Source organism: Arvicanthis niloticus, chromosome 3 (assembly GCF_011762505.2).
Source record: "Arvicanthis niloticus isolate mArvNil1 chromosome 3, mArvNil1.pat.X, whole genome shotgun sequence".
In the NCBI taxonomy this organism is placed as follows: domain Eukaryota; kingdom Metazoa; phylum Chordata; class Mammalia; order Rodentia; family Muridae; genus Arvicanthis; species Arvicanthis niloticus.
In genome coordinates this window covers 99274590-99296247 of record NC_047660.1, presented here as the reverse complement: position 1 = coordinate 99296247, position 21658 = coordinate 99274590, and the positions used below count along the sequence as shown (strand labels likewise).

General features: G+C 41.2%; 1 protein-coding gene across 4 annotated transcripts in view; it reads right to left on the bottom strand.

The window, feature by feature from the left end:
• Nek10 (NIMA related kinase 10) overlaps nt 1-21658 on the bottom strand; it is a 176329-nt gene that overhangs the window by 77967 nt on the left and 76704 nt on the right. For 3 of the 4 annotated variants that reach the window (XM_076931584.1, XM_076931585.1, XM_076931586.1), the window contains one exon: nt 19007-19082. In XM_076931584.1, the coding sequence (XP_076787699.1) occupies nt 19007-19082 (76 nt within the window). Of the gene's footprint in view, nt 1-10447; nt 10574-19006; nt 19083-21658 lie in introns of those variants that run through there. The other variant, XM_076931587.1, reaches the window with a different exon arrangement.

The following is a 21658-nucleotide window of genomic DNA, read 5'->3' as shown; positions in this document are numbered from 1 at the left end:
AGGTAATTGATGCTCCAAACTGAACAGTTACTGTTTGCTCAGAAAATGCTAGGTGAGTAAGTCTAAACTCTACCCTCCCATGAGGCTGACGAAGGCAAGAAATAAATGTTCCTTTCTTGATGGAGAATGGAAGAGACCCTGGCTGTGGGCTATGCAGCTGGCTCACACTGATTTGCTTCTAACTCCTTGCCACCTGCTGTAAACCATTCTCTAAGCTGTATACAGAGAGCTACCAACAAAAGCAAAACAAAAGCCATGCAGCTTGAAGAAAATGAAGAAAAATCCCATCCCCTAACGTCCTTGAGGAAACACCTCAGTTCTCACATTCGGAGACCTCTCCTTAAACTTGGGATATCCAGGGCCATCATATGTGTGTTTGATCATGACTGTCTGGATAATGATAAACCATCTGGCAACAGCCTAACATGGCTACATTGTGTCAAGGCTACATGGTAAGGCGTCATAGCAATTTCCCTAAGATTGTGAGATAGAGACAGAACGGGGAGACAAAGGTGGAAGAGCCTTTTCCTCAACCGTTCCTTGGCGTCTGTGACTCGGGCAGGAGGTGTTCTCTCCTGAAGCTGTGGCTCTCGAGATAAGTAGAATGCCTGGCATGAGGACTGCGAGTTCAAGGTCAGTCTGGGTTACAGAGAAAAACTGTCTTGACCACAAATTAAGCTGTTCTGCTTTGTTGACATTCTGGTTTGCCACATACTATTTCTACCAGCCTGACTAGAAACTGAGGTCTAAAAGATAAGCAGTTGCCCAGCATCTCTGCCTCTACCAGTGGTTCTCAACATGTGGGTCTAGACACCTTTGGGGTGGTCACATATCAGATACTTACATTATGATTTTAACTGTAGTAGAATTACAGTTATGACATGGCAGTGTCTATGGTTGGGGGTCACCACAAGATGAGGAACTATATTAAAGGGCCACAGCACTAGGAAGGTTGAGGACCACTGGCCTAAGGGCATCTGCCTACAGGATAGACTTTCATATGCCCAACTTCCTTATAGCACTGTGACCACCACTTAACATAGGTAAAAGCAATCATTTGTTCTGTCTTTCAGTACACTTACTGGGGATTTCAGAACAGAAGGGAACAAAGCACTTTACTTGGCTCCAGATTTGCCTTGCTTCCTCTGTAGTGGGGTCTCTGTGTGGCTGGAGGGGACACTACAGGGATGGCCAGGGCTCTGTGTGGCTGGAGGGGACATTACAGGGATGGCCAGGGCTCTGTGTGGCTGCAGGAAACTCTACAGTGATGGCCAAGGCTTTATGTGGCTGGATACAGTGATACCCAGGGACAGGGCAGCTTTTTGCTCAGTTTCCTTTCAGACTTTCAGGAGCTATAAACTGCAACACTGTTTAAAATATGAGACCTGGGATATCTTTACTACAGTAATTTTTACCTCTGCCTTTTCTTGAATATGTAAAATGGTGGAATGAGGGAGAGATCAAAGACGAAGTAAGGATTGCCAGCTGTGCAATACTTAGGGGACTTTAGAGATGATCACCTCACTGGGTAAAATAAAGCAGAAAGAGGAGCTTGGTGAGCTTTCTGAAAGAAGAGCCGCCCAGGAGAGATGTTCATAAACAATGAGAGACAGGTGAGCCGGACAGGGTCGTTACAAATTCAGCCCAAAACTTAAGATGACTGAGGATGGTAATGAAAATAATAACCGATCATAACAACATGATACAGCATCTGGGACAAGGAAACAAAATCCCTAGCATAGCAGCTATGTGTTACTGGTGGGAGGGACAAGTTCAGAATTAGGATGCTTACATAAAACCCCACAGACACAAAGCAGAAACAACTATCATACTAATTTACTACTTTTAAGTAAACAAGTAATTTCAATAATATACAATAATAAAAACACAATGCATCCTTTACATAAATGAAGCTGTAGCAGATTTGAATAATTTTTCAATATGTATAGCTGAATATTGAACGTATTGAACACGTCCAAAAAACAAAGCACATACTTTTTTATGAATTTATAACACTCTTACATATCAGGCATAGCAGATAAGTCACTTAGTGTTCTAAAATGAACCCAGCTTGATTGGTCTGTGCGCCATTAGAAGTCCCTTTTACATTACATCTAAGTTTCATCATGTGAGTGGCTTTAGGCAATAAGATATTGGCAAGTGTGATACAAATACATGAAGCACATGGCTGGAGAGTGCTGCATTCTCAGAACTCTTGGCACATTCTCTCTCAGTTCTCAAATCCAGAACATTAAAATACAGGGCCAGTGCAGCCAAAAAGAGGTTATATGGAAGTCAGTGGAGGATACAGTGGCAGCCACAGGGGAGCTCTTGGCAGCCAGTGCCTCCTTCTCAGCCCATTAACACAGCACAGTGAGCGAGCTCTTCTCATAAGGCTCTTTCCCCAATGCAGAGTAAATAAACGAGATGTCTCTTATAAATCCAACACATGTTTTGATAAATGCTTTGTGATAAAAGTTAGAAAAATATGAATTAAAAAAATACCCCTACATAATCAATAGATCAAAGAAGTTACAAGACAATGAAATTATGAAAAATATGTGATGTGTACACTAAAATCTATCTAATATCTTAAAAAAAATTTTTTTTCAAAAGCCTAAAGAATCTTGTATTAAAAACTTTAATGACTTCCTATTGCATAAACAGCTGTGTGGTTTTCACTAAGTCCTATGACAATCAGATCTTTAGACGTGTAAGGCAGATTTATAGTTAGATTATTCTATAGTGGTTCTTCTTGGGTTAAAGTTGGGTTTGGTATGATTGTGTTCCTTTCTGAAAACTCTGGGGAGTTCCTGCCCTGATCTCTCAGGTTTCCAGAGAGTGCCATGCTCCTTGGCTGAGACTCAATGTCAGCAGCTGCAATCAGGCCTCCTTCTGGCACTCACCCTCCCATTTCTTCTTCTGCCTCATTCTCCACGTTAAAAGCTTCCTTACACTTCACTGCGCACTCTCAAATTCATCTTCCACCTTAATTCCCCTTCACTGTTGGACAATATATTCACAGGTGTGGACTCGTGGAACCTGGGTCACTCTTCTGCCATTTAAGACTGCTGACTTTTGTGGAAATTAACATGTGGATCCCCAAACCACATGAAAACAATGGAATGCAGAATAGACAAAAATCTTTAAAAATAAAAACAACTTGGAGAGCTTATACACAGTGCTATTAAAACATACTATAAACCTACAGTCATTGACCCTATTGGGCACACATAAGAACACCCATAAGGAGAGATGAAATAAAACTGAAAGTCAAACCTAAAAATCTCAGTAATGAAAAACACACAGAAAATTTGAATGGAGAAGAAAGACGGTTATTTAACTTCACTAGGCACTGGGAAAAGCTCATCAAAAGCACAACGACATCTTCCACCATATCCACTCCTGTCACCACAACCAACATGACAGATGGTAACAGCCATTGGATGCTCTGTCTTCCAGTGATGTGGGGTGGTTTGAATGAGAAGGGCCCACATAGGCTCACGTATGTGAATGTTGGTCCCCAGTTGATGGCACTGTTTGGGAAGGATTAGGAAGTGTGGCTTTGTTGGAGGAGGTGTGTCACTGGGGGTAGCTGTTGCCAGTTGGCTCTGTCTACATCATGGTTGTGTCCTGAGATGTGAACTCTTAGCTACTGTTCCAGTGACGCTCCCTACTTTGGTGGTCATGGACTCAGCCTCAGTTGAACTCCTCTACAAGTTGTCATGGTCACAGCATCTCATCACAGCAACAAAAAAGTAACTGAGATGCCAACACAGCACAACGTGGGGAGAATAGTCACGTTAACCAATGGTGCTGGGACTAGATAATTATAGGCAAAAGAGTGAAGTGACCTTCTTCATGCTATATAAAACGCTAATTCTACACAAGTCACAGACATGACTGAAAGAGGTAAGCAGATTACACTTACAGAAGAAAACAGTTCTGAGACTCTAACTTTCAATTAGATAACAATCCCTAGTGTAAGTAACCAAAGTGGTTAGTTAGAATTCATCATAATTTAAAAATAAACAGTACAAAGAAAATCTACAAAATGAGAGAAAACATGCACCATCATGATATGGGTCTGTTACCCAGAAGAAGAAGAAGAAAAAAAAGCAAAAGCTGTTACATCTCAATAATAAAGACATGCAGGAGACACTAATGGGCAGACAGTCAACATCACTAGTCACAAGGACACTCAAAGGACTGATGGCAAAAGCAGGCTTGAGCAGCGGGGCCTTGGAGCCTTCACACATTGCTGGTGGGAATCAAATGGTGCAGCCACTTTGGAAGACAAGTTGGCCTCAAAAGAATCAAACCAGTTACCATACTGAGGAGCTCAAGTTCCCACCTACAGTCTTGCAGGCAGGACCCATGACACTTATGAGGCTTTACCTGGCAGACTTTGCAGGTGGTAGGGAACTGCCATTCCTATAGAGGCAATTGTCCAGAGCTGTTCCTTCCCCAGCCCTCCCGCCATGCATGTAAGCTGTTCTGCATTGCTGGCTCAGCCTCTTCTACTCCGCATAGCTCAGGCCTTTCCTTATAGGAGTTTCTGGGGCAGGCCTTCCAGACACTGGTGATACTTCTGTATTTAGTAATGAGAAGTTGCACACGGAGCAAGGTATATAAATGAGTAGGAAGGAAGGACCCCAACTTCCAGAAAGTGTCTCTCTCTGGGGAGGAAGGAAAATGTACATAAGAAGTGTTCGATAACATTCTTTCCTTTGGGCCCCACTGCCAATCTTCATAATGCATATAATGTACTCTTGTTACATGAACTCTCCTTGGTTACCCTGACCTGCCCTCCCTCCTCCTCCCTCCTCTTTCCTCCTTCTCCCTTCTCCTCCTCCTCTCTCCTCCTCCCCCTTTCCTCTTCCTCTGTCCTTCTCCTTCTCTCTTCCTCCCTCTTCCTCCCTCCTTTTCCCTCCTCTTTCCTCCTCCTTTCTGGCAGTGCCTTTTCTTAACTTTCATGTTGTCATTTCCTTTTTCTTCAAAACAATTAAATAAATATAATAAGACAGAATGTATTTGAAACCTAGTATATCTAATTGTACATTTGTCACACTTATGAAATATTTCACAATATAAGAGAATTAAAAATATGTAATGGCTAATGATAGCTAGTTATATATGTGTGTATGTGTGTGTATGTATGTATGTATGTGTGTGTGTGTGTGTGTGTAAGTTTATGCATTTTTTCAAATTCTTTCAACCAGCATTAATTTCTTTTATAATGATAATACTCAATAGAATACATGTGACTTTCCAAAAGCTATCATCAGAAACTTTAGGATAAGAACTACAAAATACACTTTTACTAAAGTGTAATTAATATATGCTTCAAAATGAACCAGCATCAAATCTCATTCTGGCATTAAAATCTCCACATGTATTTTAAATAGTTCAGTGCTGAAAAATGTTTTTCCCGCAACTGAAAACTAACATTTAAAAGCTAAAGCTTATATATTTCTAAATTGTAACAGCTAGTTAGGAACTGAAGTGTAGATAATTACAGCATCAACATTCATTTCTGACAAGTAACCGCCTTATGAGAACATGACCTCAAGTAACCCAGAACTGCCTGAATCACTCTGTCAAGCTGCTTCCTTTGAGACCTCAATGGGTAATCAATCCATCCCTGTTTATTAGAGACCCATGGGATGTTCTTTGGTTTTTGACATCAGATTCTGTAACATTACCTCATGAAAAGGATAGCTGCCAGAGAGTCTATCCTGCTGCCACTGACCTCAGCAAAGGTGTTTGTTCCCTGATAGAAACTGTCTTATCTGATGCTGCTCTCTTCTATCTCTCCTAACTTTCCTTCTTCCTACCTCCCACCTCTTCGCTCAAAGCTGCCTCAGGGCTCCCTCTTCCCGCCCCCCTCTCTCCATTAAATATCCACCCTTTCCACTCGCCAATCCAGTCCAGCATGAGTCACCTGACAGCAAACTCTACATAGGATGGTATGTTCTGTATATGTGGCTCCTTAAGACAATGTGTTGAAGGTTTGGTCTGTGGTAAAGCGGGTTTGGGAAATGAGGCCCTTGAAAATAATTGTATCATGAGGACCTGATCTTATCAATGGAAACACTCATTCATGTAGTTATAGTTTGACATATTGGGAGGTAGTGGATATTTGAGGGGAGCCTACTTAAAAAGGCAGGTCATTAGGTGTGTCTTGAAGTATAGCATTTGACCTTGGCTGCTTTCTCTCTCTTTGTTCCATGGCTATCATGAGATGAGCAGCTTTGGGTTTGCTGTCCACCATAATGTTTTGTCTTACTGCTGGCCCTGAAACAGTGAAGACAATGACCACAGATCAAAACCTCTGTAACCACAAGTCAAATATACACTTTAAGTTTCCTGGGGATTGCTTCACAGCAACAGATGCCTGACTGTGGCATCCTTTTCCTCTTTTGGACATGTTGCCTCATTATTTAAAAAATAAAATTAAAAAAAATTTTTTTCCAAAGTCAGCATTTTCCAAATTAAATGGCTTATTTCTCTTTCCCTGAAAATTACATCTTTCTAAGTCTCCCAAGTGCTGCGTCTCTGAAAGGATCCAGTGAAGTCCCAAAGCCCAGGCTCTATAAATGTGACCTTGCTTTCAAGATATGATCACATTAAGGTAAGGTCTCACTTGATTAGGTGCATTTGATCCTATAAGAACACTGTCATATCAGACAATATAGAGAGAGTATGAGACCAGACACAATGCTGTCTGATGTCAGGGATAGAGACTGAGCAAAGGCTACAAGGATACTCTTTGCCTACCTGCCCTGTCCTTTGGCAGCTTATTCCATGGAGACTCCCATTTCCTAGTACATCTATCTGTCTAGCTCCTGAGAACTGATTCCTCGTGCAATGGTGTTGAGACTCCACAGCTATGGGCTTTGACAAGGACTGCTCTAGGTGTTCCATGCACACATCATCCTTCTTACAGGGTTGAATAACGCAATCCAGATTTATCAAGTCAAGCAATGTCTATGTGCAAACCTCGACAACTAAAAGCAGAGAAAGTGATTATTCTTATCACAAACTACCCAGCTACTATATACAAGTATGAAAAGCACAGGATTTAGAAACAATAGTGCTCAGGGAATGTTACCTATGGCTGCTAATTTAAAATTTAGGGGTTCCATAGCCATGTCTATCCCTTCTCTACTGTGGTGAGGGTGAGGGAATTGGAGAAAGCACATGGACCATGCCCTCCCTTAATTTCTATTGTCCTGCCTTAAAAACCATTACTACCCCACAAAAGCTCTACAGCTCATCTATATAGAAATGGCACTTGTGAAAGGCTGCTAGGGGCTTCCAAAGACTCTGGGAGGATCACAGAGTCATGCTTGGAGGCTGTGTGGTAAAGAAGATAGCAGCAATCAAGAGGACATTGCCCCAGAAATATCACAAGCCACCAACACCAAAACTACTCAGTTGAAAGGACAGTAAATACAATACCCCATCTGTCATCCTCCACTGCTACCCTTCCCCTACTCCACCACTCTGTCCAGCTCTGCACTATCCCATCTTCTACTTGTAAGCCCAAGTCCTGCTGAGGTTACACTACAAAGAGCCCCATTTTGATGCTTTCAGGAGTGATATTCATAAGGTACAACTCTTCCCTCAAATACTGAAATTATACTAGATAGGAACAATCAAAAAATATAGCATATAGTTTTTATAGAAAAGACTAGGAAAAAGGAGAGAAGAATATTCTATCAGATATTTCTTGCAAAATGTGCTATGTAGGCCTCCACACTGCCCAAGGTCTGGCTGAGAAGCAGCTGTTACCAAGTGACCCACACAGTTGCTGCTGGAATCTATGGGACACATGGGGTACCTGGGGCAGAAAAGGCTAAGCACTTTTAATACAGGGTCACTCTGGTATCTTCTCAGCCGCTCTGAAGAGGAGTCAGCCCTCTAAGTGAGCAGGAGGGGATTCTATGTGTTCCATTGTTAATCATTGGCCATTAGCCAGAAAATCCTAAGAATAGCATTATCCAACCAGTTAATATCTGAAATATTAAGATTATAGCTTTTACTCATGGTAGATAAGAAAATGGAAATAAAATTAGTAGGAGAAAATAAACCAGTCTAACATCTATATTCCTAGAGTTGTTTCAGCAATTAATCTTATCAGATACAATCCTGCTCACACATACTCCCTCCATATGGAGCCCAGCATACAGACAATTCCCTGGTCTCCTGAAGGCCCTTCCACTGCCTGTGAGGTCCACCAGGCTGGCCTTGTCATGCAGCCAAGGGGGACATGGTAAAAAACTACGTTTCACTGGAGAAGCTTGTGTGCCATTCAACAGTCATGACTTCAATATAAATGCACAGTGGAAACATTTCATTCCCATGAATGGAGCTTAAACAGAAAATGGCAATCTCATTATAACTGCATGCAAGCTGATGAGGAAGAGAGGCCACACCCTGTGCCATAAGTAGCCATTTTGCCATTTTCCCTGCAGAGTTTGGAAGAAGGGACAGAATGACTGACAGTGTGGTCCAAAACTACTCAATCAAAAGGCTTGAGAGTCCAGACAGATTTAGTTTACGCCATCTAGCCAGCCAAGCACACTGTCCACTATTCTTTGTCCCGTTGCCTTGAGATGGGTTCTCTCACTAAGTGGAAGCTCTTGGGCTTTCAGCTAAGATAGATGACTAAGAAACTCTTGGCATCTATCTGTCTCCAGCCCCATTGCCAGGGCCGCAGGGGTATGAGCATGTGTAATCACACTTGGCTTTTTATGGGGGAAAGTCATGTTTATAGAGTCATCTCCCCAGCCATCTTATGTGCTCTCAAGATCATAGCTACTGTAATTCTCCACACAGGACCAGTGCAAGACTGGACTTCTCAATAGCCTGTTAAGGGAGGAGTAAGGGAACATTAGCTCTTCCCCATCAACCTATGCAGAGAGATATAGAGGAAGGGAATAGTCTCATGAAACCTCATGTCTCTAAATATCTATAGACATGTAATGGTTTCTTAGGAAGGGAGAGATTTTCTCCAGTACAGGCACTGGTAGGGAGCATATATTCCTGTAAACAATCCCTCACCCTTACTTGGGAGCCTGTAAGCAACCCTGGAGAAATGTATTTTGGCCATCAAAAATAGATAGGAAGGGAGAGAGAAAAAGAGGGAGAAAGGAAAGAGGTGTGGAGTACAAAGCCACAGAATAAGATAATAGAGGTGAATATAAAAAACACACTCACACACACTCATGTGCACACACACACTCATGTAGACACACACTCACAGACACTCACACACACACACATACACACACTCATGTAGAAACACACTCACAGACACTCACACACACACACATACACACACTCATGTAGAAACACACTCACAGACACTCACACACACACACATACACACACTCATGTAGAAACACACTCACAGACACTCACACACACACACATACACACACTCATGTAGAAACACACTCACAGACACTCACACACACACACACATACACACACACACACACACACACAAAAATGCCATAATGAGGGAAACGGTTGGAGACACCTCAGTGTCTAACAGAGCGAGCTGCTCTTGCAGACGAACTAGTAGCACATCAGTCAGCTCATAACTACGTGAAACGTCAGCTCCAGGGGATCCAACATCCTCTTCTGATCTCAATGGCCATGCACTTGTGTGCACAAGCCTTCTCTCCCACATACATTCATTAATAACTTAAAAGCAAAATCTTTTTAAGAAATAGAAAATGTCATATCAAACTCATTATTATATATAATTAACATATGCTTAGCTTACAAAAAGAAGAAATTCCTTGTAGTCAGGAAGTGAGAAAATTCTTTGGGAAAATGAGACCAGCAACGAGATCCCTGGTCACGACTATTTTTTACTTATTGGTAATTATTTTGCTATATAAAGTACTGTATTTTTTTTCTGTTACATTACCAAACAAATTTAAGTTTGAATCTTTCCTTCTGGCTTACTACATTTGTGGTTTTATTTTTAAAGCAAAACGATTAACCCCAACTCTACCTCTTAACACATCTCAGCATCTCTGTTTCCTCGAGGTGACCCTGGGTGAGGCATCTGTATTAGCATCTGCTGTCCCTCCCAAGTCTCTGTTTTCTACATACCCGGTGTAACCTCCTGTTGTGGGGAACTATGCCAGCTCCATTTTCTCAATGGACCAAACTGAGACATGAATTGAAGCAGAGGCCATGGTGTAATTACTGCTTTCTGGTGATATTTTCAAATATTTCTATTTTTTACAGGATCATAAAACATATTCTAGTGGCAATCTATCTTATCCTTTAATTACTTTCATTGTATTTAATTTAGGTACATAGTTATGTAAGAACACTTTCTGATGTCCTAGATTTCAGGCTATGTAACATCCACAAGCATTAAGTAGCTTGTGTAAAGTACCACACAGAGATTCCCCATTACCTGCCATGAAGATTGATTAATGATTGGTGTAGGAGGGTCCAGCCCACTATAGATAGCAAGCCAGTGGGCAGCATTCCTCCAGGGCTTCCCTGTCTCCAGTCTTCACTTCCTGCCTTGGCTTCCTGCCTTGGCTTTCCTCAGTAACAAACTGTGATTGGGATGTGTAAACCAAATAAATCCTTTACTTTCAAAGCTGCTTTTGAAAGCAAATGATGCAACATATTTTTCTAATCTATTACTTCACAGTCCCTGCAGACCTGACAGGGAACACACTTGAGTGAAAAGCACAATCCAGGCAAGTTTGCAAGTACTTGTACAGTGCAAGACTCCATATGTCAAGGAGAAACAGCTAATTCTGAGTCACAAACACAAATCATGTTTAATACAAAAAAAAATCTTGAAATTTCTCACCGTATAACAATTGCTACTTGCTTGTCTCCAAGGATTGTGTTAATGGGGTAGGACAGCTGGCATTACAGAGTGACATTATATACTTTTCATTTAAGCCAAATATCACCAACTTTCTAAAATACTAATCAAGTGCATTACTAGAGTAAGTAATTATGGTGATTTCTATAAAGGATAATGCAGTCTCTCAATGACAATATGTGATTACACAAAGGCTTTTCTGAATATAAAACATGGGTTCTTGTTCCTTGGAGACTGAACAAAAGCAATTATGAGGAGTAGGAATCTTCCCAGAGGGCCATCCCACCCTCTACAGATAGATCAATGTCATCACAACCACTTGTAAATGTCCTGGAATGACTGCCAGACCAGAGAAATCAGGACCGGGAGGGGAGGACCCTCCATGTGTTGGGGGTAACTTCATTCCTTTTAACTAGGTGGGTCTTCTTTGGTGAAGCTCACCTGTCAATACAGATGAGTTTATCTGTGGGATGAGGGGAAAGCTTTAGCTTTGGTTTTTGTTTGTGGGGTTTTTTTTTTTCCAGAAAAGAGGGATCATGGTTTGGCATATACAAAGTCTTTGAGCTCTTGGGGACTATCCCTGCAACTATATCTCTGTTTTGTTTATCAATATGCATCTCTAGTCAACATAAATGTCATGTGTGTCCTGCTGACCCTTTGGTCTTAATTCTCCCAAACATATAGAAATTCCATCCATTTGCAGTCTGTGTAGGCAGAGGCCCACCCTGTCTGCTGCTTGAGAGGCCTGGCATGCTCATGTACATAGGACTGGCCCCTCATTGACTGGCAGGAATATACACTTAGGAAAGTTTCCCCCTTAGGGAAGGGGATTTCTAGATAAAAGATGCACCTGAGTTCTGCAACAAGCATGGGAACAGAGAAGAGCCCACCGAGAATGCTTCTCTATGCTGCTTTCTCTGCTTCTAGCTGTACACCTCCTCCACATGTGCTCCAGGTTCACCTCCAGAATCAACAACTCTAGCAAATATTTGCTTCAGGGAATGCTTGCAGAGCAAACCGACAAATGGTGAAACAAAAGAGACAAATGATGAAAGACAAGAATGCAAGGTGATGTGTGCCAGGTTCCTGTGAGTACAGAGGAACAAGCTTCAAGTAAAGCGAGAGGACAAGACAGTGCTACAAATCTCTCATCACACTCCCTCTCCTCCTTCCTGCTGAGGGTTCACCTCCCATGGCACCAAATCCTCCTGCTCAAAGCAGACCCGGCATGAGCTAGTCTGAGTCGCAAACAGAGGCAGCAACACTAGGGCTGGCCCACCTATATAGACAGTTAAGGAAGCAAGATGTCTGAAGTAATGAGGCTTACCAGGCATTTAAGCCATGTGCATAGATCGGGGGAAGAGCAAGGCAAGCACTCTTCTAAAGATGAGGCTGCTGCTTTCAGAATAAGTGATATTTCTTGACTCCCTGCTAAGCAGCAAATCGTATCCATCTATCATTAACAATTCATTATGTAAAACTGTAGTGATCTCTCCCACTCTTCCTCTCATACATACACGTGGATACATGCATCATTTCAGAGAGTAAACCTGGATTTTTTTCCTCTAGATCTACAGCACGTCCCCTGGCTGCTGAAGGAAGAGAATGCTATGTGGTGAGCCCCAACTGCTTAGCTCATGGCTGCAGCTCCAGGACACTGCTCATCACATTCACAGACTCTGTCAACTCTGCTATTACAACCAGAACTGAATGCAAAGGAGACAACAGGGGAGAGGCCTAAGCACATTGAGAGGCTTTATTTAGGAGCAGAGAAGGTCATCTGAGAATACCACATTCTTCAAAAGCTATTGCCCACCTCCTAAGCCCTGTCACTAAAGTGATATCAGTCAAATTTATAAGTTTAACTTAAATTTAACTCCCTGTAGTGCTGATCTTAGAAAAGTGCCTGTAGGTAAAATGTTTAGATATTCTTTCTATGGTGTTATGGACATCCTAAAATGTCAACTAAGTTGAAAAACTTATTAAATTTAAAATTATTAGTATAGAATATTAATACTAACTATGGAAGCTACTAGATACATTAGCATAAAGAGATGTACCATTGAGTAAGCTATTCCCTGTAGTTTATCCTCCTGACAAGACAAGGTGAAAAGCATTTTGGAGGCAGAGGCATGAAGCTGCCAAAGCTTGCAGCCATCCTAATGTGCATAAAACGTTCCTGACCTCTCACACGGTAAGATCCTCTCACTACAAATCAAAATTCAGGAATGGAGAGAAGTTCTTCCATAAAACCTGTGTTCAGTGCCCAGCATTCACACATGGCTCACGGTGATCTAATTCCAGTTCCTGAGAGTCCAGTGCCCTCCTCTGTTCTCTATGACAACTATACAGTAGTATACAGTATGTAAGCTATACATGCTGGCAAGCTACATATAACATACATACAATAAAAATAAAATTAAAAAATTTAAATTGTGGAAATATGACTCTTTAAAAAGAAACCAAAATAAATAACTAAAACTAGACAAGCTAAACATAGTCATGTAACAGAGATCAATTGTTTTTCATCTCTTCCTTGAAGTGGTCAATTATGTCTTATTCTGTGTTCATATGCTCTGACTACCCCCACTCTTTTAAAAAGACTTTTCTTTTATGCTCTTCTGACTTCCTATAGTCATCTTACTCATCTTATTCACATTTAAGGACACACTCTCCTAAACACTCCATCTGAAGAAAAATCTATATCCCAAAAAATCAAACCAAACTTGTCCTTGCAAAGCATCAACTGAGGCACAAAATTTTTGTTTCTGACACACCAGGCCTGTCCTCCGCTTACTCAAGGCCCATAGGACAGGCAGAGAAGCAGGTGGTGAGGTGCAAGGGGCTGGACTATGGCTGTTAGATTCCAGCTCCTCTCTTACAAGATGTGTAACAGGAAAGAATGCTTGGCCTCTCTGAAGGTTACCGAAGTGAGTCATACTGCTCTCATCAGAGGCGTGAGGATTAAAAGGCTGTGCTTGGCGGTGTCTGCCACTCAATAAGCTCTGCATACATGTGCGACAAGTATCAGCCAGTAAAGCTATGTGCTGAGCACTAGAGGCAGACAGTGCAAAGACTGTGCTATTCTCCATCAGTTTCTATTTAGGAGATCCTATCTGCATCCAAGAGACCACATGACCTATTCCACTGAGTCTTCAAGTTGTACTTAGAATTTAAGTGCAATTAATGCAAGTAAATTCTGAGCTGTCTCAAAACCCTCTGCTATCTAACCTAAGGAGATAACAAAGCCCCCCACCCATTTCTCTTTTCTCCCCCATTCCAGAGTGTGTGTGCATGTGTACATCTATGTGTACACATGTGTGTGTATTTGTGTACATGAGTTGTGTGTTCGTGTGTTCCTGTTTATGGATTTTCAAGAGATTGGGTGAGCTCGGGGGCCAGAGATAGGTGACATTATTCAGGTAATCTTATCCTGCCACAAAGAATCATAACAGACACCACAGTTCTGCCCCACAAGTTTCTGTCTTTGCACACTAGCGACAGCTTCATTTCCTCTTGGAACTCTCAGCTCCTTGGCCTGGTTGTCATAAAAATCCTAAAGCAGCCACCAAGGGACCAAAATCAGAGATGGGGGAGAGGAGAGGAGCTACAAACACAGCTTAGATAAATTCCCTGCACTCTAACGATGAGAAAGCAAATATGACTCCTGGGGCCATCTGTTCTGTTTGTTCCCATGAGCACCTCCCTTCCTAGGTGTGGGCTAAGCACAAGTCATTAACAATCATTCTGTGTCAGCAAGCTCTTAATGGTTACCAGACACAAGACATGAATGTCGCATTTGACTTTACAACAGTCCAAAGAGATGGGTATGATGTTATTATACCCATACAGTAGACAAAGAAACTGAGGCCAGCATTATGAGGTTCAATTTAAAGCCAGGTAGTCTAATTCTAGTCTGAGCACCTATTGGATGACCCTGCTATTAACACAGCAGTCCACCATGCCCAAATGGCTCTCCAAGCTTGGTGCAAAATGGAAGACTCTCTCTCTCAATGGTGCTTCCCCTTCTCCTCTGACTTTATCCGGGGAGTGTCTCTAAGCACAGGTGCCTGACCTTATCTGGATGATGACCCTGCACAGAGTTTCCTCCAAGTGTGTCATGATCCAGCATGTAGATCCTGCTCAGCTCTTCTGACTGTATGACAATTAGGTACTGTGTTATGAACAATCAGCCCTTCCTGCCCATATGATAGGTAGGCACTGTGTTATGACCAACCATAACCTCAAAAGTCCATACATCCCCTCCCCCTGAAACACTAAAGTACAGTTGTCTCACTGACGCTGTCTCTAGAAGTCTTTCCATCATACACACAGCTGTCCCAACCTTGTTCGCTGCTTCTGCTCTCTCTGTCCTCTCCAGCCAGCCACTCACCTGCATCAGTACTATACCCTTATTTTGCAGGCACTTCCCTTGTAATTTCCCTCAGAATTATGTGCCAACTATAGAAGAACGTTACAATAATTCCAAATTTTCCCACGCTTTATTCTTAGTGTGCTCAGTTCTACTATTTGCCATCCCGGTAACTGTGGAAACTATAAGAATAAAATAAATTAATCAAAAAAATAAAGTAACACAGGCCTTGTCTTCAAGGGGGTGACACACTTAGACCAACAGTGGTCACTTCAGGTTTCATGGAGCCCAAACCAGGCAAGTCTCAAGAAGCTACTTAATTAGCGCACTAATCTCTCATCCAGTGTCGTAAGGAATGGCTTGCTCTCACTTAACCTAGTTCACGTCACTTGGAAATATTTACTAAAATCCTGTCAGTCCCACAGTAGGACTTGGGGACACATGGGGGGAAGGTTCATGACCAAGCAGATGAAATGGGGCTCCTCATCTATAATAAGGTCACACCCCATAGTCCCTTGTAAGTTGAAAAGGTTTTAAGTCAAAGATGCATATCACACCTTACCTATGCATGTGAAAGCTTAGATACATGGTACTGTGTAAAGTATTGGCCTCAACTGTGTGGCTGCCCAGAAACTAAGGTGGCCTTAAGCCCCCACCCAACATCTCAAAGGTGTCTTGCAGCATATTAGTTGTCCAGGAAAGGGAAAACTTTAAAATACAGTTCCACTGGATGTGTGCCAATTCTGTCTTGTTGTTAAGTTAAAAGGCCACACACTGGGGACCACCTGCATAATACAATGTGTCTCAGAGAGAGACAGGATATGGGAAACGAATCTACAAGCAACACAGGTGATCAGAGGAAAACTGGGTAGAAGTAGCAACTGTGCAAAGACCAGAATGAAGACAGAAAGTCAGTCCCAAAACTATCTGAATGAGAGGGGTTCCAGAGATGTGTGCTTTGACGATCTGAAGAAACAGAGAAGGGTTGGGAGGAGAATGCCAATGGAAAATGTCTCACAATATTTTCTTCTAAGCACATGGCTCTAACCATCATTTATAATTATGAGGAATACCTCTCCCTGAGGATTTATAGTCAAGTAGTGTTTGCTAGGAGAGAGGGGCTCACAAAGTCTCACGCTCCCTGAGAATTGATAGGCATGTCACAGTGGCTAAGGGAGAGAGATGCATTTGTAGCCACTGGTAGGTGGTCTGTGCTTCTGTAAACAACCCTCAGCTCATGAATCACAAACAGGGACATGAAAGCAGAAAAGAAACGAATTGGGAAGAAGAGAGTTCAGAGACGGAAGGACAAGAAAGGGGATTGAATGGAGAATATGATCAAAATACATAATATATATATGACAATGAAATCCATATTTATGTATAATTAGCATATACCAATAAAAACTATAAAGAGATAAATACTTTTAGCAAATGCCAAGACATAAAAACAAAATATAAAAGTCACTAACTTTTCTATATGCCAATAATGAACATGCCAGGTAGCAAATCAGGAAAAAAATCCATTCATAATAGCTTCAAAATAATAATAAAATATCAAGAAATAAACCTGACCAAGAAGGTAAAAGATTTGTACAATGAACACTTTAAAACATTGTCCAGGGGCTGAAGAGATGACTCAGCAGTTAAGAGTATTTGTTGCTCTTTCAGAGGACCTAGGTTTTGTTCCCAGAACCCCCATGGTAAAGCATAACAACTCTTCTGGGTTCTGCAGGCACCAGATACATATAGTGTTTGTACATAACTTGCAGGCAGACACTTATAAACATTTTTTTAAAACACTGGAAAGAATAATTTGAGAAAACACTGAGTTGCTTGTAAGTCCAACTATATGTTGAATTGATCACAATAGCCAAGATATGGAATAAGCCTACATGTTTGTCAACAGATAAATTGGTAAAGAAAATACAAGTGGAGTGTGTGTGTGTGCGTGTGTGCATGTGTGTGTGTGTGTGTGTGTGTGTGTGTGTGTGTGTGTGTGTGTGTGTGAATTTTAATCCTCTGTAAAGAAGAATGAAATTGTGACATCATCCGCAAGAAAACCAATGGAACTGGGCAACATTACAAGTCAGCCTTAGAAAGATGACTAAGCTTATGTTTTCTCTCATATGCAGATTCTAGGTTTGAATGAATGAGTGAATAAGTAAATTAATGAATTAATGAATTAATTAATGGCATAAAAGTAGAAGGGGGACTAGGAGATGAGGAGAAGGAGTCTAATGAGAGCAGAGGAATGACAAGAGAGAGATGATAGGGTAAAAAGACAAGTGTTCTCTCTCATATGCAGAATCTAAATTCAAGTCTATATTCATAAATATTTACACATACATACATAACATGAAGACATAAGGGACATAATTTAGGGAATGAAGGAAACTAGCAGGAGATGGATGAGCAGGGTAGTTGGGGCAAATCTGAGCAAAGTAAGATAATACATATAACACACATGGATATACATATATACATACTCATACACATACATGCACACACATATATAAATATACATATCTGCATGTGTCATAATGAAATCTAGCATCATTACACTAACTAAAAACCTAGTACTATTGTATTAGCACTCTAAATTTAGTTCATACTCTTGGCAATAAAAATGTAATATCAAATAATGACTAACTGAAATTTAACTCCGTATCTCATTGTCATGCACTTTTGGGAGTGAGATCTGCTGAGACTGAATGCATGACTAATTAATGTTTTATGACAAAATTATCCCAGGATTGAGTTCCGAGTAGGCCATCCTGTGCTTAAGAACTCTAGCATGAAGATCAGCCCCAGTGTCTAAGAAATGCTAGGAAGATTGGCAATGTCTATTCATCTTCTCACTAGTGAGTTTCGAAAGCAAACCCGCACAGTTCTGGTAAGATAAATAGAAGCCCATCCTCTGCAAACGTGTCTCTGAATGCTTCATGAAGGGACTGGGCAAAGCAGCGTTATTGTTTCCAGACAAGTTTGCAACATCCTTAAGATCATTTTTAGCTCTCTTCCTGGGATTCCATTTATAGCAGTTGGCTAGATGCAGGAGTATTGTAGGCTTCTTGGCTGGTTGGTTGTTAAGTGAGAGTTCAGAAATTTTCTCTGAGAATATGTCATCTTACTCTCTTGCATGTTCACACAGATAGAGGCCATGTGACAAGCCACATATCAGTCTCATGTTGTGAAAACAGCTGTCAAAGGAACCTTCACAGTGCTCGCAATAAGTCACAGGAGTCTGTTCATCAAGCAGAACACTTACTTACCTATCCAGCCTTTGGGACGGGAGTCAAAGCAACTGCCTCATCATCTACTCAAGATGCAACAGCATTGACCCAGGCCTTGTCACTGTCCATCTACAGGGCAGGTAAGAAGACACAGAAATCCTGCCCCAGGTAGGAAGGTACCAAGTTGCTGCACGCAAGTCAGGGGATGGGCTGCCCCAGGCATCCTCTGGGCCACTCCTGCCCTCATGCATCTGCAGATTTATGTGTTCATGACTATTTCAATCAGAAATTAGAGAAGATAGCCCCGAATGGATAGAGATAGGTTATAAATGAGCTATTCCTATAGCTGTTGCTCTAAATACATACGGATGCATAATTATTTTCATGTGAACTACCTAGGAACACAAAACTTACTAAATACACTTCCTTTTTTAATTCTATCTTCTTTGCAAGTCAGGAATAATGACAAAAACCAAAATAGTTAAGTGCGTCACTTGAAAGCCATAAAACAATCATTCTTACCAAGAATAGAGGATCGTTCCCACCACAGATGTGAGCTTACTGCTTTCCTGTTTTTGCTTTGCCAGGCCAAAGTCAGCTACAATTCACAAAACAGAGTAAAGTGTTACTGTGTTTCCCCAGGATTAGCAATCCCTAGCCTGACGTTTGCAAAGTAACTAACACATTTCCCAGAAGACCACGTGTTCCTCTGCATGTTTTCATGATACCCCTCCTCCCACATCTTCTGTCTACTCCCAACCATAGTTCACATGCACTATACACTACTGTGCTTTTTATTCTGACATGATGGTATCTATCATTTTTCAAACAACCTAACATAAGTCTTGCTAACTAAAGCAAGTGGAAGTTTTGATTTATTTTGTGTTTTGTTTTGTTTTGTTTATTTTAGAGTTCTCAAATGAATAGGAAGACTGGCATTTTTGCTATATAGTTGCCTTCAAAGCTGTATCTGATTAAAAAAAATAAAAAAAAAAAAAAAAAAAAAAAGTGGATAGCTTAGCCTGTGACCCAGCATTCAGTGAAGCAGAACAGCATGTGGTGCTCAGTACACTACTGTCTAAAAAAAAGAAAGAAAAGAAAGGGAAAGAAGGCAAAAGAAGAAAAAGGAAGATCAAAACAACCAAAAATGAACAACTGAAACTGTGAGATAATAACCTTATTAAGTGTGCTATGTATTCTCCTCTTTAATGAACCACAGGTATCCAAGTTAAATGATCATTTTTAAAATATATCTGGGCCCTGGTGACTAGATCCTTGAAGTCCCAGCATTTTGGAGCTAAGGCAGTAAAGAGTTCAAGGCCAGCCTGGGCTACACAGTGAGATCCTGTCTTAAAGGAAGAAATAAAAGAAGGAAGAGAAAGGACAGATAGAGGTGGTCAGGGATGAAAGAGTGGTGGAGGGGAAGAAAAAAAGGGGAGGAGATGGAAAGAAAGTAAACATTAAAAGCATTAAAAGTAAAGTAAATTTTAACAACCACCATGGAGCTCGGAGAGCCAGAAATTAAATAGCATCTATTGGCACTGACCATATTTATTTTTAAAAAAAGGATTAAAATAGCATAGCATAGTAAAGAAAAATACAACAAAAAATTAAATAATTCAGTATTAAATTATATATTCACACACACACACAAACACACACACACACACACACACTGTGCAGTATTTAATAGCTGGTCATGGGCATCTGAAGAAGCCTTAAGTGAATGTATTTAAAAAAATGAAGTTGTGAATGAATGTATATTGTTGACATGGACAACAACCAATGCCTCAGTCCCATAGGAAAGTGTCAAAGCCTCCCTCTGGGCCAAGTGCAAATGTTAGCAGTACATACAAGTGTTTACTAACAATTGACCAGTGTGTGCAAAAACCAGTGACTGCAGCTTCTTCCTTCCAGATATTTACGACTCAGACTGCTGCACCACTGAGAGCTCTATCTAAGGCCAACCCCTCCTTCTGAGATCCACACAATAACAAGTTCAAAGGGGACAGTGTGCTGGGGACGACTGGGTGTCACTTCCCCAGAGTACACAGGGACCATCAGACCCATGCTTTTCTGTGTCTGTGTGTCTGTTTCTTCTTTAGTGTCTGGCCTTCTTCATTCCCTTGCCTCCCCAGTCAGGTTTATAGATCCAAGCCATGCTGGACACAGTGACCAATGTTTTGTTGTTTTTCACTTAACACATGTCTGGCCCAGGATCTTATGTTCTCAGTCTGGTGTAAAATTCACTATGTGGCTCAGGATGGCCTTGAACTTTTGAACCTCCTCCATCCCCCAAGTGCTGAGATAATGCACATGAGCCACTCGCCCCACTTACGCTGAGAGTTTAAATCAGAGCTTTGCCGTGGAAACCTCATCAGCTGAGACACAGCAGACCTATAGTTGCACATTTTTGATGAATTTAGAATTGTACAAGTTTATAGGGTACAGTATGCTAGCTCAATAGATATGTTGATATCTATATGTCACATCCATTAAAATCAAGGATGTTTATTTTTCTTATTTAAATGAGCTTTTCATTGATACATTAAAATCTCTATGGGCTCATGTTATACTTTGATTTGTGTATACATTATATAATGTTTAAATTGGGCTAAACATATTTATTCATAGAAGAACATTTAAAATCTTTTCTTCTAGCTTTCTGAGTCTACTGTTCATAGGAGCAGGCTTACTTTTCCTGTCCTTCTCTCCCCTCATCTCCTTGGTCTCTGGTTAATACTTCTCCTCAGTTTATATGAGATCAACATTCTTATATGCCATGTACAAATGAACCTCAGGACACTTGATTTCCTGTGCCTGGCTTTTTTCAGTAAATTATCTATTTCTATCCATGTTGCCATGCGATAGACAGGATTCTAGTTGTGCAGCTGAATAATATTCAACTGTTTGCCCAGGCTATGTTCTCCACGTATCTGTCAGATGATGGACACCTGGCTGTCTCCATTTCTTACCTACTTGAACTCTGCTGCAATAAGCTGAGGGTCCAGCTATCTCTTGTGAACACAGCATTTGCCTGGGAGTGAAATCAGTGGGCCAGATCATGTGGCAGTCCTAGTGTATCATTCTGAGAGCTTCCTTGGTGTTTGCCATAATCACCATGCTAGTTTACATTCTGTAGCAGGGCTGCCTTCCTCCCTTTCTGGGCCAGCA